Below are 17,950 nucleotides of genomic sequence, written 5' to 3'. Positions count from 1 at the left end.
GTAATCCCGAACTTTGTTACTTGCCTCGATAACACAGTTGGCACAGTCTACATATATATGAGACGTTTCCGCGGCAGAGGGCAAGCCCAAATACTTGAGATTGGCTCTCCCCCATTGAGCTAAAACTGTAACCTGTGGGAGGGGTTTCGAAGGAAAGATAGACGATGAGAATTCTCAAATTTATGCCGTAAGGATCGTTGCTTGTGAAGTTGTCAGAGGTTGAACATATATGGAAGATGGGATCTGCTCCAAAAACTGTTTGGAGGAGGAGGAGGATGAAGGAGAGTAGATAGAGAGACAAGGTGAAAGTTAAGAAAGCCATTGTTGAATATGTAAGAGGCCGATTAGCTTAAGTTTTGGAAGTTGCAGCATCTACATATACAGTACTCTAGGAGAGCTCAAATCAAATATTATATATATATATTATATAATTTCACAAAAGGTTAATTATGCATGCCTCATCGCTATTTGTAAGGTTACAAATTATATTGGGACATAAATATTTATTTTTATGTCGAGTTCAACAAGTAGATTTGATCATTGGATGCATGAGAGCAGCTTGACGAGTCCAACGGCCGCCAACCCTTGAAGCAGGTGTTCTGGATTCTTACCTGTCACCTGTGTGATAATTAAGATAACTTCATTACATTTGCTAGCCATTTGGGAGCGACTACCAAACAAGATATCAAGAGCTAGTTTACAATAATTTAAGTTTAAAAATCTTTTTGTGAAAATATATTGGAAAAGAATATGAAGAAATATAAATAGGACATAAATTTTCATATATAAAAGTGACATGTGTTCTTTAAGCATGTGAGAATCACATGTTTTTTTTTTAATAACATGTGCTTCTCACATGCTTAAAGGACACATGTCACTTTTATATGTGGATTGTAAGAAATTTCCTACAATCCGGTTTGTAGGAAATTTCTGTCCATATAAATAATAACAATGAAAAAAAAAAAGAGAGAAAGAAAATAAAGATTATAGCTAGAGGAATGAATAACTAAATTCAACAATTGTTGATTTCTATCGTATGGTGACGGTTGGGTGGATCGAATTAAATCAACAATAAATAGTCATAAATGTTAGCATACAAAACAAATATTTATGCTAAAATACGAAGTGAAAAAAGATTCAAAATTACCTTAAGTCATATTTGCTCAAGCAAAATCCAAGAACTTCAATATACACTACAAAAACACTTAGTTTTTAGCCACGTGACTACAGTATCCGGTACTGTAGCCACGTGGCTATTTCGCGACGTGGTGATTATCCATGTGGCTATTTTGCCATGTGGGTAATCCACCACTTAGTGAAATGCTTTGCGTTGGTAATTAGTCACGTGTATTTTAGATACGTCGTCAATTAGCCATATGGCAAATAAGCCACGTGGCTAAAATATTCTCTCTCTTTTTTTTTGAATTTTTGAATTTTTGTTTTTAGGTTTCAAATTTTGCCACATGTATTTTGTCATGTTGCCAATTAGCCAAGTGTATAATTTCCCACATCACCAATTAGCCACTTGGCTAAAATATTCATTTTTTTTTTTAAAGGTTTGAAATTTTAGCCACGTGTATTTTGTCACGTCGCCAATTATATGTCACATAGCTAAAATTTCTTCCTTCCAATTCATTTCTAATTTCCCCCACCCTCTTTAACTTTTCATTTCCCCCTTTTCTTTTTTCTTTTTTCATTTCCCCCTGCCCCCTTCAACTTTTCATTTCCCCCGCCCCTTTAACTTTTCATTTCCTCCTTTATTTTTTTTTTCATTTCCCACCGCCCCTCTTCTTTTTTCTTCCTTCTTCCCCTTTTTCCCACATATCGATGCCTTTCCTTTTTCTTTTTTTTCACACAGTCAAGGAGATGGAAGAGGGAGACTGAGAGAACTGGAGCGATTCTGAGAGAGAGCCGTGGTCGATGACAGCACCGGCGTCCGGAGAGTCTCGGCCCGACGCAGGTAAAGCCAAGGTGGTGTTTTTTGGATTTTTTTTTTTTTTTTTTTTTTTTTTTTTTTTTTTTTTTCTTTCAGATCTGATCTGAAAGTTTGGGTTTTTTTTTTTTTTTTTTTTTTGTAGTTTCATTTCGCTCCGTCTCAGGTAAACATGCATCTTCACCGGTAAAACAGGAACGACGACGTGGTGATTTTTGGTTTTTGTTGTTGATTTTTGGTGATTGTTGGTGATTGTTAGTATTTTTTGGTGTTTTGTTGGTGATTTTTGGGGGATTTTCTGGATTGGATTTCATGGGAGAAGGAAGGTGAAGATTTCGCCGGCCTTGCAAAAGTTTCCGGCGAGGGGAAAAAAAAAAAGGAAAAGAAGTTTCCAGCGAGGGCTAGGAAGAAAATACTGGCAAAAAAAAAAAAAGAAAAAAGAAGAAGAAGAACAGAAATTAATTTCTGTTTTTTTTTTTTTTTTTTTTTTAAAAAAAGGTGGTGGTTAGCAACGTGGGTTAGTTCCACGTGGCTAAAAGTGTCTAATTTTTTTTTAAAAAAATAAAATAAAATGCATTTAACCACGTATGAGTGGCACGTGGCTAAAATCCATGTGACTAAGTAACTACGTGTATAAAAATAGACGTTGCTAAGTGACATTTAGCAACAACCGGATTAACTACATAGGATCCACGTGGCTAACTGCACGTGACTCGTGCAGTTAGCCACGTGGATGAGCCTCACATACGTGGCTAATTGCATGTTGCTAATTAAATACCAAGTTTTTTGTAGTGATCATATAGCAAATAAAACTCTAAATAGTATTTTAGTAGAGATAGGTATCTTCCAACCTATGCTTAATTGTGTCTCAGGCCCATATTGATAGAATACACATGATCTTTATTTATAGGCTAGGTCAGAGATCCTTAATTAGAATTTTACCTTATTTATTCCTTTTATCAAGGAATAAGAAATCTAAAATAATAATCATTAATTCTGATTTTGATTCCATGAATAAATTCCTTATTTGGAATCAATTATATTTTTTATTAATTAATTAATCTAGCAGGGCACTATCAAAAATAATAATTAATTCTTTTTCTTTTTTGCTTTTTTAATTTATTTACATTTTTTGATTTTTTTTTTTTAATATTAATATGCTATGTGGGACAAGTTTCGGGTTTTAAAGGGCGTTGACATGGATCACCGTTAAAATTATAAATGAAACATAGACGGAATGACCATCCCTGTTTTTAGAATGAATATATGTATCACCTTCGATACTTTTTGAAACCGAAGTAGTTATTTAATAATGGGCCTTATCATAACTACTAAAAAGGTACTTAACCCATATTTTAAAAAGGTTTAGGATTCAATTTATCGTGTGAGAGATATATAAGAGTGGAATCTTATATTGATTATCCAAGATAGAGTATTTCCAAATACTTATCTCTCATCCCACTCACATTTCCTATTTAAGTGCCCATCAAACCTTGATTTTTTTTCTTTTAATAAGGCTGATCTAAAGATTGATAAACACTGTCACATGAGTCCAATAGTAGAGTTGGATATGAAATGAGTAAGTAGTATTACTTGCCGAAGAAACCTAAAGCATCAATAAATTATAGTGCAACACTCATTTTTGCTAGATTTAGAGAGAGTACAAAAGTAAGTGAGCATCAGACTTATTCAATCATATATAGCAACAGTAAAGAAGTCTTTTAACAGTGGTTCCTTACAATTCAATTGCTAGCGAGGATCTAAATCAGTAATTGTAACCCAATTCAGAGACTGCTGTAATGAATCTGGTTTAGATTCAGCATTTTGAGATGATGCTCCAAAATTTTCTGTCATCAATCCTGATTCAGGATTTTCCATAGTGACAAAAAATGCTGGTGGTGATGGCGCTGGGGAAGTTACAGTATAACAACTAAGCATCATAACAATCTCAGACATTGTAGGCCTATCAGCAGCAGATTCTTGAACACATAGTAACCCAATGTAGATGCATTTCAAAACTTCATTTGTTGGCCACTGATCCTCCAAGGTTGGATCCATCAGCTTCAAAGGTGCTCCATTGGCCCAGTGTTGCCATGCCTGGACAAGTTGAATCATACAATTCAATCATGAGCAGCTTATTATAATTCTATGCAGGAGAGAATATATACTTTGACAGAATGCTTACAAAACTTTGTAGATTCATTGGATTGCGAAAACTCGAGTTTTTTCGACCTGCCACGATTTCTAAAACCAAGACACCAAAGCTATAGACATCTGATTTAGCTGAAAAGTGCCCATTCTTTACATACTCAGGTGCCATGTATCCGCTTCATTGCCATCAACAAACAAGAAATGGTTTGTAAGTCCTCTACAAAGGCAAGAACCTACTACAATTACACAACACAATCATCATGCATACACGAGCTGCAGGGCAACCTAAAATAGAAAGCTGCGGGGCTAATTTGCTCTAAGAAAGCCTAAAATGCGAAACTTATTTGCTCAGAACAAGAATGCCCCGCAAGCCCTCTCTTAGGCTAGCTAAATTTCACAATCCTGTGTATATACCTAGCTAGGACTAATACAGACTTACAAAGAATGAGAATCTTCTAAATTAAAAATTTTAGACTTACTGAGTACCGACAATCCGATTTGTATTGCCTTGAGTTTGGCGTCCACAGAATAGTCTAGCCAAACCAAAATCAGAAATTTTTGGATTCATGTACTCATCTAACATGATATTACTAGCTTTCAAATCCCTATGAATAATCGTCAGCTGAGAATCTTCGTGTAAGAAAAGTAGTCCTCGAGCAATTCCAATAATTATATTGTAGCGTCTTTTCCATTCCAAACTGAACCGTCTATTCTGATCTGCAACATCTAAGCTTCATATCAATAGATTGTTATTTTCAATGCTAAATTAAAAAATAAAAAATGTTAGAAAATCAAGGACATTAAGATAAGGAGAACTTTGGAATAAAAATTTCCTTCACAAAATATTAAGCAATATATATGTATATATATACATATATAAAAGTAAGTTTGTCATATAATAGAGCAAAATAACAAGAAATATATGAGAGGACTCATACCAAACAAAATTTGGTCCAAGCTCCCGTTAGGTAGGTATTCATAGACAAGAAGTTTCTCTCCATCTTCTAAGCAGAAGCCTAACAGCCTTATCAGGTTCTGATGCAACAATTTTGCAACCAACCCTACTTCCGTTTTGAGTTCTTCTAAACCTTGCCCTGAGCTCCTTGATAGCCTTTTAACAGCTATTTCTCGTCCATCAAAGAATTTACCCTGAGGTTTATAGAGATAGTATATTCAATATACAACAGAGGAATGGGAAAAAATAGCATGCATATCATAGATACCTAAAGAGTATATCTACCTTGTAAACTGGACCAAAACCACCTTGTCCAAGTTTATATGCATCAGAGAAATTTCTTGTTGCATATCTAAGTGTACTTAGACTCATCAAAAGCGAGTCCATGCTCCTATCTCCATCTTCATGAACACCCTCTATTTGACAATACAATAAAAACACATAAATTCAGCTAGCAGAAAGTTAGTCGAGGCTTGAGATACAAGAAATGTAGAGTCATTGGGAAGGAAATTTTAGTACACCCCTCTAGGCTGTTGATAAGATGAGAACAGAGAAATCTAAATCCAACAACTTGATTGAATGCTATAAGAGATATAATCTGATTTACCAACTCTTTTACTTCTGGTGCTTCTCCATAGGAAGAAACCGCAAATTATAGTTATGACAACCAACGAAATAGCTACTGGGATGACCACCAAAACAACAATTTCTGAGTTCTTCATTCCTGCTCACATAAGCATGAAAATATAGTTATTCATCATTTGTGCAACGAAAAACTTAATCTAATTATTAACATAATTATTGACATATTGTTTTCTCTCGATCATGGATATTGTTAGAGTATTACTTAAATGATTTAATTTGCATCTTCCTACCAACTTAAACTTTTGGAATAAATGGTAATTTAACAAAGATAACCCCTTAGGAAATCTCCAGGAGATATTACCTGCATAATTTGTAGTTGCGTGGTCAGGAAATGGCGGAGATGGAGAAGATGACACCTCTGGTGGAAGAGGTGGTAATGGTGAGAGAAAGAATGAATATATCTCATAGCGGAGACTGCAACTCAGAGAGAGCATACGAACTCCTACTTTTTTGTCACAGCAAGTAGGAATATAACTTATAAGCCCTTTCAGGCAAGTCAAGCAGCTGTTTTCTGTCAAGTCCCTGGAGCACTGAGCCATAGCATATATATTCTCAAAATCTGTGTACCTAGTGATCCCAACAGCAAATTTCGAAGGACTGGCTGCAGCCTCAGATGAGATATTTTTCACCAATTTTCCCATCTGACGATTGAAAAGAACCGCATCGGTTGCATCTTCCAGATTATAAAAAAAAACTCTTACATTACCACTGACAGTCGAGAAGAAACGCCAGTCTGAGTAGTGTAACGAGCAATTATTAGCAACTATGGAAGCTTCCTTCTGGTTAAAACAGCGGCGCCTGGTCTCTGTTGCTACAGCATTTGCGCATGTTTGACAATCCTCCTTAGAGAGCTCGGGTATGCACTGTATCAGGCCATAAACCACATCAGGATTCTCACCCACGCTAGTGTTATAGAAGCCACTTAGAGAAGAATTGGCAACAAGAGATGTGAGAGTACTATTAAGATTTTGCTCATAGACACTGCCAGAAGTATAATTACTGGCGGTATTAATACAGTTGACGTCTGTGTAAACCTGAGCTGAAATGGTGCTGGATAAATAAAGAAAACATGAAGATAAAAGCAAATGAACAACTTCTACTGCAAAATATTGCATTGTATAAATTTGGAAGGAGACTTGGTGAGGTAGAAGAGGTAACAAAGGAAGAAGAATGAGTTATATTGATGAATAAAACTGTGCCTCCCTTTCAGATTCTGAAGCTAAAAAGATCCTTGAATTTTTCTCTTAAAAGTTTATCATCCATCCTGAATAAACTATGAACGATATTTCTCAAACAGGACAGATGAGGCTAGGATATATAGCATCTACTTCTCTGGCAACCCAAATGACCCGTAATCCAACCGTAGACAATACTCTTGGAACGACTTATATATAATTTTACAAGCAATATTTAAGTTCATTTGGTCAAACAAGCAACCAGTTTAATATTTAGAGCAAATACTAGGAATCAGTCCACTTCTCACTAAAACACACACCGCTAGCTAGAGACAGCCTTAAAATCACTGTTGGACCGGACTTGTCTATTATTAATATCTACTAACAATGGGGTACTAATTAAATGGTTTAATGGCTATTCTAAGTGAAGACACCATCAATAGTCAAAATTCCAGAATCTGCCTTACAAGAAGTGCTATACTTTGAATGTAAAATATTATCAAAGTTGCAAGAGAATAAGACTCTGACTTGACAAAGTTTTTGACCAAAATGTGCAATACCTTTCTGGAAACCTAATTTGCTTGTTTGATAGGTTACGGAACAGAACAGCATAATGCTTTTACTGTTTATGTAATTTTTTTTATCACTTTTTTATATTTTCTACCACCAATCAACATCAAAACATTCACTTTTTTCACTTTTTATATCACATCAATAATTTTTTATTACTTTTCAAATAAAAAAATTCACTACAATACAAAACTTTTTTATTTTTTTATACAAATTCTTTTTATTTTATATCACATCATCACTTTTTACTAATTTCAAAACTAACAACCCACTACTCTGTTCTGTTCTATACATGTCTTTGCCAAACAAGTCCAATATAACAGCAATACAGCCTATACATTGTTGGGGAATGGCAAGCCCAAGTCGTTATTAGAACCCAAATGTCGCTCAGGCCCATTGAGGTATCAAGGCCCGACCCATGTCCGGCCCTTCGGTGTAACGACCCACCCCCATTGACACAATATTGTCCACTTTTGGCTCCCCAAACAGAACTTCCCAAGAGGTCACCCATCCTGGGATTGCTCTCGCAGCAGCACGCTTAACTGCGGAGTTCTGAATAGTTCATAGCCATCACGGCTTTAAAACGCGTTGTGTCATATAGGGTGCATTTATACATATAAGCACATCCCCATTCCCAGGCGATGTGGGACGTCACAATCACCCCCCCTTGGGACCCAGCGTCCTCGCTGGCGACCCTCATGGGATCACCCCATTCTTGGCTTCCCAGCGAGCGCTCGTCGGCAACCCTCTTGGGCTTGTGCACGCTCCCACCATCTCAGGCTGGGCAATGGTTCTGATACCATTTGTAACGACCCACCCCCAATGACACAATATTGTCCACTTTTGGCTCCCCAAACAGAACTTCCCAGGAGGTCACCCATCCTGGGATTGCTCTCGCAGCAGCACGCTTAACTGCGGAGTTCTGATCGGTTCATGGCCATCACGGCTTTAAAACGCGTTGTGTCATATAGGGTGTATTTATACATATAAGCACATCCCCATTCCTAGGCGATGTGGGACGTCACATTCGGAGCCGATCACTAATTGGAGCTCATATTCAGCTTTCGATCTTGATCATAATGGGAGGACGAACCCGCGGCAGCGGCGGCACATTCTATATATGAGGTCCTATCAAGTTGATTAGACCTGCATCAACAGGGTCTGAAGCGTATCTGCCTGTCGCAAAGCAAGGGCGTTACCCCTTTTGACAAACAACCGTACGCAGATAAGACTGATATCCCATCAGCACTTGGACACCTGGTCCAAAGCCCGTCAAATGTCAAGGAAAGTACATGTGATATCAGTCCAAGTAAATCTCGAGCTCACTCAAAGCTTTACCCATAAGGTCTGAGAATCTCTCCCTTGCTAACACATGGCATCTAGTCACATCAAAGGCTGTGTCATATTCCCAATTTCAAGATCTCCGGGATGAAGGAATCAAAATATGCTAACCAAGCATCGGAATGTCTTCGGCTCACAAAAGCTTCGATTACAATATAATCTCATCAGATAATAGCCTTTAACATTATGCCACAATCATAGCTCCATTAATTACTCTTCATGGATTTTCATGAAAAGTAACCTTTTTATCATGTGTATTTCTTTTGTTTATACTTTTTCTGTTTTCTTTTGGTGGGTGTGGGGATGAAAAGGTTTCAACCAAAGAAGTCTAAAACTGAAGATTAGCTAATAAACTACAAGGGTTTTACTTTTACAGACAGAAATTTGTACACAATAAACAAGAACAGGACACCTATATTTTACTTCTACCTCTACTATCATATTGTATTGCTTCGCCATCTCTGATATTATAGATTCCCAACACTTGATATAAAACACAAGAAGATTCATAATTGGCAAGACAACAACAATATTAATGGTTTGTACTATGTAATCATTATTTATGCTTCCTAGTTTCAATGAAATAGAAATTTTTGTGTTCTACCTTTCTAGCATTTAATCGAGCAAGTTGCGTTTATGGTGAATTAACCTACAAGAAAGCTTGATGAATGATGAGTAAACGAACTGTAACAGAACTAAAGTTCTGTTAAGAAATCAACAGAGAAAAGGAAGAAATGTCAAGGTAAAAGAAGAAGAAATGAAGAGAAAGATAGGAATTTTATTGAAAGAAATGGCATGTTCGAGAAGGCTACTCTCCTCTATTGGCATTCGAGGTGCCAAGAACCTCCAAAGTTCTCTAGGAACGAATTACAACCAGAATACCTTCCCTCTACAACTTTCCCTATCTTTTGTACAAGTAAAGAAACAACTAACATAACTACTAAAACGACTAACTGCTTACAACCACCTCTTAGCTGCCAACCCGCTCGCAACAGCTTCACCACGTGTGATGATCTACTTCTCCCACTACTTCCACATGTCAACACTACTTACAGCCATGTATACCCCTAAGACTGGTCTGTCACAATACTCCCTTCTTTTAAAGCACCTTGCCCACAAGGTGTGGGTAGGCTTGAGTTAACTTATGAAAATCCTCCCAAGCAGCATCTTCCGAAATCTGTCCAGTCCAATGCACCAACACTTCAGTGAAAGCCCTATTGTTCAAAGGCCTCGATCGGCGATCCAAAATAGCCATAGGCTCTGGTTAAATAATACCCTCCAAATTGACAGGCAGTAGCACAGGTATAGGAGAGGTATTAACTCCCAACGTAGGCTTAAGCTGAGAGACATGGAATACAAGATGTATTCTAGAAGTGGCAGGTAAATCCAACTCATATGCTACAGCTCCTACTCTTCTTAAAACTGTAAAAGGCCCATAGAACCTCGGAGCTAACTTCAAAGCCCGTCTAATGGCTACTAAAGTTTGTCGATAGGGCTAAAGTGTAATACTCGGAAAAATACTACGCTTAGGATAATAATGTATGAATGAAAAATATGTACATATGCATGCATAAGTATAAAGCTTAATTATTTTTATTGTTAGTTTAAGTAGAATTGTATATATGTATATAAGTAGAGAAATCGGATTAGTAAAGAAATCACTAACCAAAGTCGATCGAGGGACTCTACAGTCGATCAAGCGACTTTGGGAGCGAATTCGATCGATCGGATATTAGATCAATCGAGCGACTTAATAATTGCGGGTAAATAGGATCGATCGAGCGACTTTAGGGTTGATCGAGCGATTCTGGGCCCAAGTCGATTGAGCGATAGAATAGTCGATCGAGCGACTTTATTATCCAGTGCGATGCAGTTTACGTGTAAGCTACAAGTGGCAATTTTACACCTTAGATTCTTGAACCCATTTCGTGTTACTGACCTCAAGGGATTAGGAATTTGTCTAGTTAGTCTAGTTAGCCCAATTAAGTTCAAAACAAACTAGATCTTCATAGATATCAAGTAATTATTGCTTAAAGATATGAAAATCCTATTCTAGAAGATATGAGAGATTTGGGCTGCGGATTTGGAGGATTATTTGGCTTAAATCCGGCCATTGAAGCACCTAGTTGCTGGCTTAATCTCAACCATCCAAGATCATTATATATAGCATGCATGGGTCATCAAAATCATCACTAAAAATCATCAAACTCTCTCTACCTCTCTCACGTAAGCTCCCTACTCCCTCCCTGTTTTAATGCGGAAATTTCATAGGAAAAGCTCTCTCTTTTTCCTATGAATCCAGCAGTTAGAAGATCAGGAATAAAGCCTTAAAACACCTCTCATTTCCCAACAAAACACTAGAAAATAATATCTGAAATCCTTCCCTATTTCTAGTGCAAAAACCAACAACATTCAACTTACCTTCAATATTTTGTGTTGGACCAATTCACTTCCCTTTCTCTAGTGGTTTGAGTGCGAATTCTAGTAATTGAATCTTCCCATTTTACTCTCTAGAATTCAGTATTTGTTCCCTGAAATCATGGTTTGTTTCTCTTCTTCTAATGAGAAAGCCATGGAAACTTATGTGTATATGTGATGATGAGTAGGCCTGTTAGTAATGCTGAAATATGTATGGGTGTGTTTTTAAGTATAAATCTAATAAGTGGGCTTTTGGAAATGAGCTAGTTGGTAAGGAAGTTGTGTGTGTGAGTTGTTAATGATTTATGTATGTATGTAGTATTATGAGATTTTGATGAAAGTGTGTTATAGTTTAGAAGGCTTGAAGAAGATGTATGTGTGTGGATTTGTAGAAGTATATATGTATGAGAGTTATATGTATATAACTATACTAGTTAGGTATATATTAGTTGGAATTAATGGTTAATAAAAGAAGATTTTTAAGTTTCATTACTCAATAATTTAAAATGGCGTTCAATATCTTAATTAAGAGAACAAAAATGCTATTATGTCATCCAATTTATAAATGGAAGTATTAGAATAATTGTTAGAATAATATCTTGAGAATAAGTAATAAATATGTTCGTAACGCCTTATCACTAATTTAGTATTATCACATGATTGTAATTATGAAGTTGTAGAGGAAAAACTTTTGGAGCAGAAACAGTAAGTATCTCTATACTTACTGAGGACGAAGCTGGTTGATTTTTCCTATAATGTTATATTTACTGCCTTATTTACTTGTTTGCACATGTGATTTGCATATTTTATTATTTTAATAATCCAACTAATAACGAGCTGTTGGATCAAGATCCATAGTGGGTACGTAAGGCTTCACTTGAGTTCCAAGGTTCTCAGTGAATGAAGAAGTACCTGAAAAGATAATAATAAATACAAAAACTGGTGTACCAAGGTTTCCAGGAGCCAAGACTCCCAAAGAATATAATTAAAAGTTAAAGAGAGGAAGCCAAGGCTTCAAATAAGACGCTAACCGTGCCAAGGCCAACTGAGTAGTGGAAAAAGGGCAATACCTAAAACTCTGCACTTAAAACTGTCATTGCTTTATGATTATGTTTATGTTCATTTTATGTCTATGATTCACGATCATAGATTATATTTTGCATATACATGTGATTATAAGGCCATTGCATTATGTTGCATTTATTAAATAAATCAGCACTCATATTATTATGGGAAATAGTGGACTCACTTTTGTATTTTATGTTGTTGTCTTCTTCCTGTATTGTGAGATAATTCAAGTCATAAAGAAGAAGAATATCAGGACTATCCAGACTTTTAGATGGTTCCTGATACTGGTTTTGTGAGGCTAGTCTGCCTTTCTTTTTGGGAACTACCCTGTTGTAGTTCATTTAGCCTAGCTCCAGACAATATTTATAATTCTGCAATTATGTAGATATTTTGGCTTGTATGACTATTTTGCCCTGTGAGGCATGACTACTACTGTTTTGTATAATTATACTGACTGGTTTACTATATCTATTTGAGGTATTTCAGTAGAAACTCTGAAGTGTCATTTAATTCTCAAGTCTGTATTATATTTATATATAATCTGTTGCAAATATTTAACTCTGATAAGTTAGTAATGTTACGTGAAAATTCAAAAATTTTCACTTATGCTTTTTGTAAAAGCGGGGCATTACATGAAGCCTCAAAAAAACCTGTTGATTCACCTCCAAAGTCCTCTCATTTCGTCTCAAGTCAGCAAATTTATTTATCCTTTGCTAAGCTTGTTGTATACTGCTGCAACAAGGCCAAAATATGTTCTATGGTGCAAAGTAACTCATCAACTACAACCACGTTCGTAGTACCAAGAACATAGGACAAAAGTTTTGGAGGAGGCTGGCATAGACTGCCTCATAAGGAGTCATTTTGATAGAAGAGTGGCATGTTGTATTATACCAAAATTCTGCCCAAGGTGACCACATCAACCACTGTTTAGGCCTGTCCTGAGTAAAGCAACGAAGATAATTCTCCAGACACTTATTAACCATTTCCGATTGACCATCTGTTTGAGGATGATAATTGGAACTCATCTTCAAAGTTGTACCATGTTGCTTAAACAATTCATTCCAAAAATGACTTGTGAAAGTCGGATCCCTATCAGATACAATGGAGGTGGGTAGCCCATGTAACTTAAGGATATTAGCAATGAATAACTGAGCTACTTTCACTACTGTATAAGGATGAGCTAAAGAGATAAAATGGGTATACTTGGATAATCTATCCACTACTACCAAAATCACCGAATGACCATGTGAAAGGGGTAAACCCTCAACAAAATCCAGAGAAATGTCCGACCAAATCCGATTAGGAATTGGAAGGGGTTGCAGCAAACCAGCACGAGAAGTATTATTCAGTTTGTTTTGCTGACAAACAAGGCATTCCCAAATGAATTTCTTAATACTCTGCTTCATAGCACGCCAATAAAAATCTCTTCGGGCCCTCCACATGGTCCTCTCATAGCCCGAATGGCCTGCAGCTGGATCACAATGCACATACTGTAGAACCTGTAGTTGCAACTGAAGAGCTCCTCCTATATGAATTCTATTTTTGTATAATAACATACCCTGCCTCATAGAATACTTCTTATGGTCCAGCTTATTAGAATTCCACTGTTGAATCAATTTCCTAAGATCTGGATCATGATGATATTGAACTTTTAAATTCTCCACCCAATCAGCAACTGGAAGTGAAATGGAAGATAATGCAACTTCATTCTCCCAACCTTCTCTCCTAGACAAGGCATCCGCGACCTTGTTATCCACCCCTTTTTTGTACTCCACCCGAAAATCAAATCCCAACAACTTAGTTAACCATTTCTGCTAAAAAGGTGCCCACTTTCTGCTCTAGAAGGTATTTTTTAAACTCTGCTGATCAGTCTTCACAACAAAAGGCCAGCCTAAAAGGTAAGGTCTCCACTTTTGCACTGCAGTGACAAGAGCAAATAACTCCTTCTCGTATGTGGACATATGCAAAGCTCTACCTTTCAAGGCTTTACTTAAAAATGCAATAGGCCGGTTACTTTGCATCAACACAGCTCCTATCCCTAACCCACTAGCGTCACATTCAATGAGAAAAGGTTTCTCAAAGTTTGGTAAAGCTAAAACAGGAGCTTGACTTACTGCTGCGTGCCTTCAACTTCAAAAAGGCTTCTTTAGCTTCTGGAGACCAACTAAATGCATTTTTCTTGAGCATGGAAGTAAAAGGAGCAGCAATAGATCCATAAGCATGGATAAACTTCCGATAATATCCTGTCAAGCCCAAAAACCCCCCTCAAAGCTTTGATAGTGGTAGGAAATGGCCAATCCCCCATAGCTTTTATATTTCCTGGATCAGTAGAAACACCATTTGCAGAAATAATATGGCCTAAATATTCCACCTCTGTGCAGCCAAACCGACATTTGGATGTTTTGGCAAAAAGCTTATTAGTCCTCAGGATATCAAGAGTGATCCTAAGATGTTCTTTATGACTTTCTGGAGATGAACTAAATACCAGAATGTCATCAAAGAAAACTAATATAACCCAGCGGAGGTAAGGCCTGAAAACGTGGTTCATCAAACTCTGAAAAGCTGCAGGAGCATTCGTTAAACCAAAAGGCATCACTAAAAATTCATAGTGACCCTCATGAGTACGAAATGCAGTCTTAGGAATATCTTGTTCTACCACCCGAATCTAGTGGTATCCAGACCTCAAATCCAGCTTACTAAAAATTTTCGCACCACAAGTCTATTTAAAAGCTTTTAGAGCACAATTTTTCAAGGGATTTGAGGCAATATTTCCAAAGAATAAATAGCCTTTTTCTTCATGTGTCAAGAGAGCAAGTTTAAGTTTTTGTGCTTTCAATTGCTCATCTCTTAAAGTCTTCGTTGTAAAACCACAATATTCATCAACAACAATTAAAGCTTATCAAAGTTTTAATAAAGGAGATCAAGTAGAAAAAATTTCAAGATGTTTTGGGTGAACTGTTGTGGTGGTAAATAAGCATGTCACCTGTTTAATGTAAGATTGTGTCAACTTCAAAGGTTTTATAAGTGTATACTTTTTGTATTTTCATACTTCAAATGTGAATTGATTTCCTTGATTTGGCTGCCTTGGAATAGTTTTATTATGAAAAGTTCTTCAAAATGTTACCACTTCATCACCAAATTAGTTATGTTGATTGATTTATCTTTGTCATTATATTTGGCGAATGTTTATGTGGTTACTTATTTTTAAATTCCGCGTTATTTTGGCAAACACATATTCAATCCTCCGTCTAGGTGTTATTGGAGTCTTGGGCTATTATTTTCAATTATTCTTGGGCCATAATGCCAGTCCTTACTACCGCTCTAAAAACAGGCTCGTTGGGCGTGATGTTGATGTCCATGAAATACTTGAGTTTGTCTCCCTTAACACCAATTGGTTTTATGTGGAATGACAAATCACGATTGGAGACATATGACTTGGTGAAGCTGATTGTGTAATGTATACACGTGTTGTTGATTAATTGGATATGCATTGCATTTCGTAAGAAAGGTGAAATGCCGGAGCGAGTCAAATAAGTTAGCCAGAATGACGAAGCGAGTGAATTAATAACTAAATAAATAATGATTTTATTTATTTATTTGTTTGATTTATTACTATGTAGCACTAAAAGTATTGACCGGGATCCTAAGAATAAGATCATCTAAAGTAAAGAGCCTCACGTACGAGTCACTACAAGAATCTGTTTTATAATACTTTATAAAACATAAAACATGCTTTACTGAGGATGGATGTTTTATAACACCTACAGATATAGGTTTAATAAATATTATTCAATCATAGACAATGTCAATGATGCAAGTACTGAGGATATGGATGAGGATCCAATAACCTTATACTAAAAAACTAAAAAATTAAAAAACAAATTAAAAAAAAAAAAAACCTTATTCTTATCCTACTAGGATCCACTATTGAATTAAACGTACACCATAAATATTCCTGCAACAATTCTATTGAAAAAAAAAAAAAAAAAAAGAAATTAACTTTTATCCTACACCACCCATATAAGAGCCACTCCAACATATAATCAAAACATGCAGCAGTAATTATTAAAAAAAATTAAAAAAAAAAAAAAAAAAAAAGAGAAGTCCACTTATAATCCATGATCTTTCATCACTTTTGAAAAAATGTACCCAAACTTAAAAAAGTGTCAATTTAGGATATCCATCTTTTAATTTTTTTATTTTTTTTTTTTCAATTTCAACCCTCCCTTGGGATTTTCCTTTAAATCCTATCAAAATTTTCAGCATACCCTTGTGTCTATTTTTTTAGGGAAAAAAAAAAAAGGAAAAAAATTGATAGGATTTAGGTGTTAGTCAAAATTTAATGGAATTTACAAAAATACTAATGCTTAAATCTTTGAAATTTTTTATAATTTTTTTTATAAAAAAATAAAAAATAAACACAATGGTATTTTAAAAATTTGAATAAGATTTAAAGAAAAATTATAATGGACGGTTGAAATTGAAAAAAAAAAATTGAAAAATAAATATCATAAATTCACACTTTTTAAAGTTTGAATATTTTTTTTTTCCAAAAGTGAAAACATCCGGAGTTTTAAGTAAAGCTTTCCGTACTTACAAAATATATAATATAATATATATGCAACGAGATACGAAGGGAGAGTGACAGTCCGTTCCCCCATATTCCGCATCGAGTCATTCACAAACGGCGAAAGATATGGGTTTGTTTGGTAAAGACATGTACAGAACAGAGTAGTGGGTTGTTAGTTTTAGAATTGGTAAAAAGTAATGATGTGATATAAAATAAAAAGAATTTGTATAAAAAAGTGAAAAAGTTTTGTATTGTAGTGAATTTTTTTATTTGAATAATAATAAAAAAATTATTGATGTGATATAAAAAGTGGGAATATTTTGATATTGATTAGTAGTGAAAAATATAAAAAAAATATATAAAAAAAAGAAAAAAAAAAGAGTACATACACAGTTGCTGTTCTGTATTGTTGCTTGACAAATAAGCCCATGGTCTCTCCATGTTAAGCATCGAGTCTTTAACAAACAGGGAAACATCATATCTGAAGTAGCAACTCCCACTCATAACCCTTCCTCCTTGTTTCCCATCACAGCAATCTGGTTGTCGCCTGATTTCTTCCTCAAGACACACTTTACAATCACTTCCAGAAATGTCTCTGGTGCATTGAGTCAACCCATACACCCTCCTCCCTTCTCCGATCTCCAAGCTTCCGGTCTTGTACATCTTCGGGCTCCCGGAAGCTTGATTGGCCAGTTCTGTTAGCAAGTTTCTTACCTTAGGATTAAACTGTAAGATATTATTCCCTTATGTAGCATTTATATCACATTTACGGTGTTTGCTATGTTTATTATTTTTTAATAAACATATACGGTATTATGATTATTTCTATTAATTTAGATTACCGTAAATATGGAATCGGTTAATTGATTTTAAAAATCAATTAACAATATTGTTTCCTTGATGGAAGGAAACAATACGGTATTTACCATATTTGAGGGTCCCTGACCTAGCCTATAAATAAACAGCCTGTGTACACCATCAGTACGGCAATTCGGTTATAGGCATAGGTTAGAAGATCCCTCAAACAATCTTTTCTTGTTCTTCAGATGGATCGTGGAAAAGCTTGAGCAAACATGGCTAGAGGTAAGCCTGAATCCTGTTTTATTCGTTTTCCGCTGCGCATG

General features: G+C 35.8%; 1 protein-coding gene across 1 annotated transcript; it reads right to left on the bottom strand.

Annotated features, from left to right (window-relative positions):
• Window positions 1–3,606: 3,606 nt before the first annotated feature.
• LOC133860189 (cysteine-rich receptor-like protein kinase 34) lies at window positions 3,607–17,489 on the bottom strand. The gene is made up of 10 exons (XM_062295837.1): window positions 17,216–17,489; window positions 14,487–14,818; window positions 13,148–14,067; window positions 5,986–6,734; window positions 5,647–5,763; window positions 5,325–5,455; window positions 5,023–5,233; window positions 4,564–4,801; window positions 4,119–4,260; window positions 3,607–4,030 (listed from the first exon to the last, which is right to left on the bottom strand). The coding sequence occupies exons 1-10, from the start codon at window positions 17,487–17,489 to the stop codon at window positions 3,683–3,685; spliced, it is 3,462 nt and encodes a 1,153-aa protein (XP_062151821.1). The 3' UTR covers window positions 3,607–3,682.
• Window positions 17,490–17,950: the final 461 nt, after the last annotated feature.

Source organism: Alnus glutinosa, chromosome 2 (genome assembly GCF_958979055.1).
Source record: "Alnus glutinosa chromosome 2, dhAlnGlut1.1, whole genome shotgun sequence".
NCBI classification, from domain to species: Eukaryota; Viridiplantae; Streptophyta; class Magnoliopsida; order Fagales; family Betulaceae; genus Alnus; species Alnus glutinosa.
This window is presented reverse-complemented; position numbering and strand designations above follow the sequence as displayed.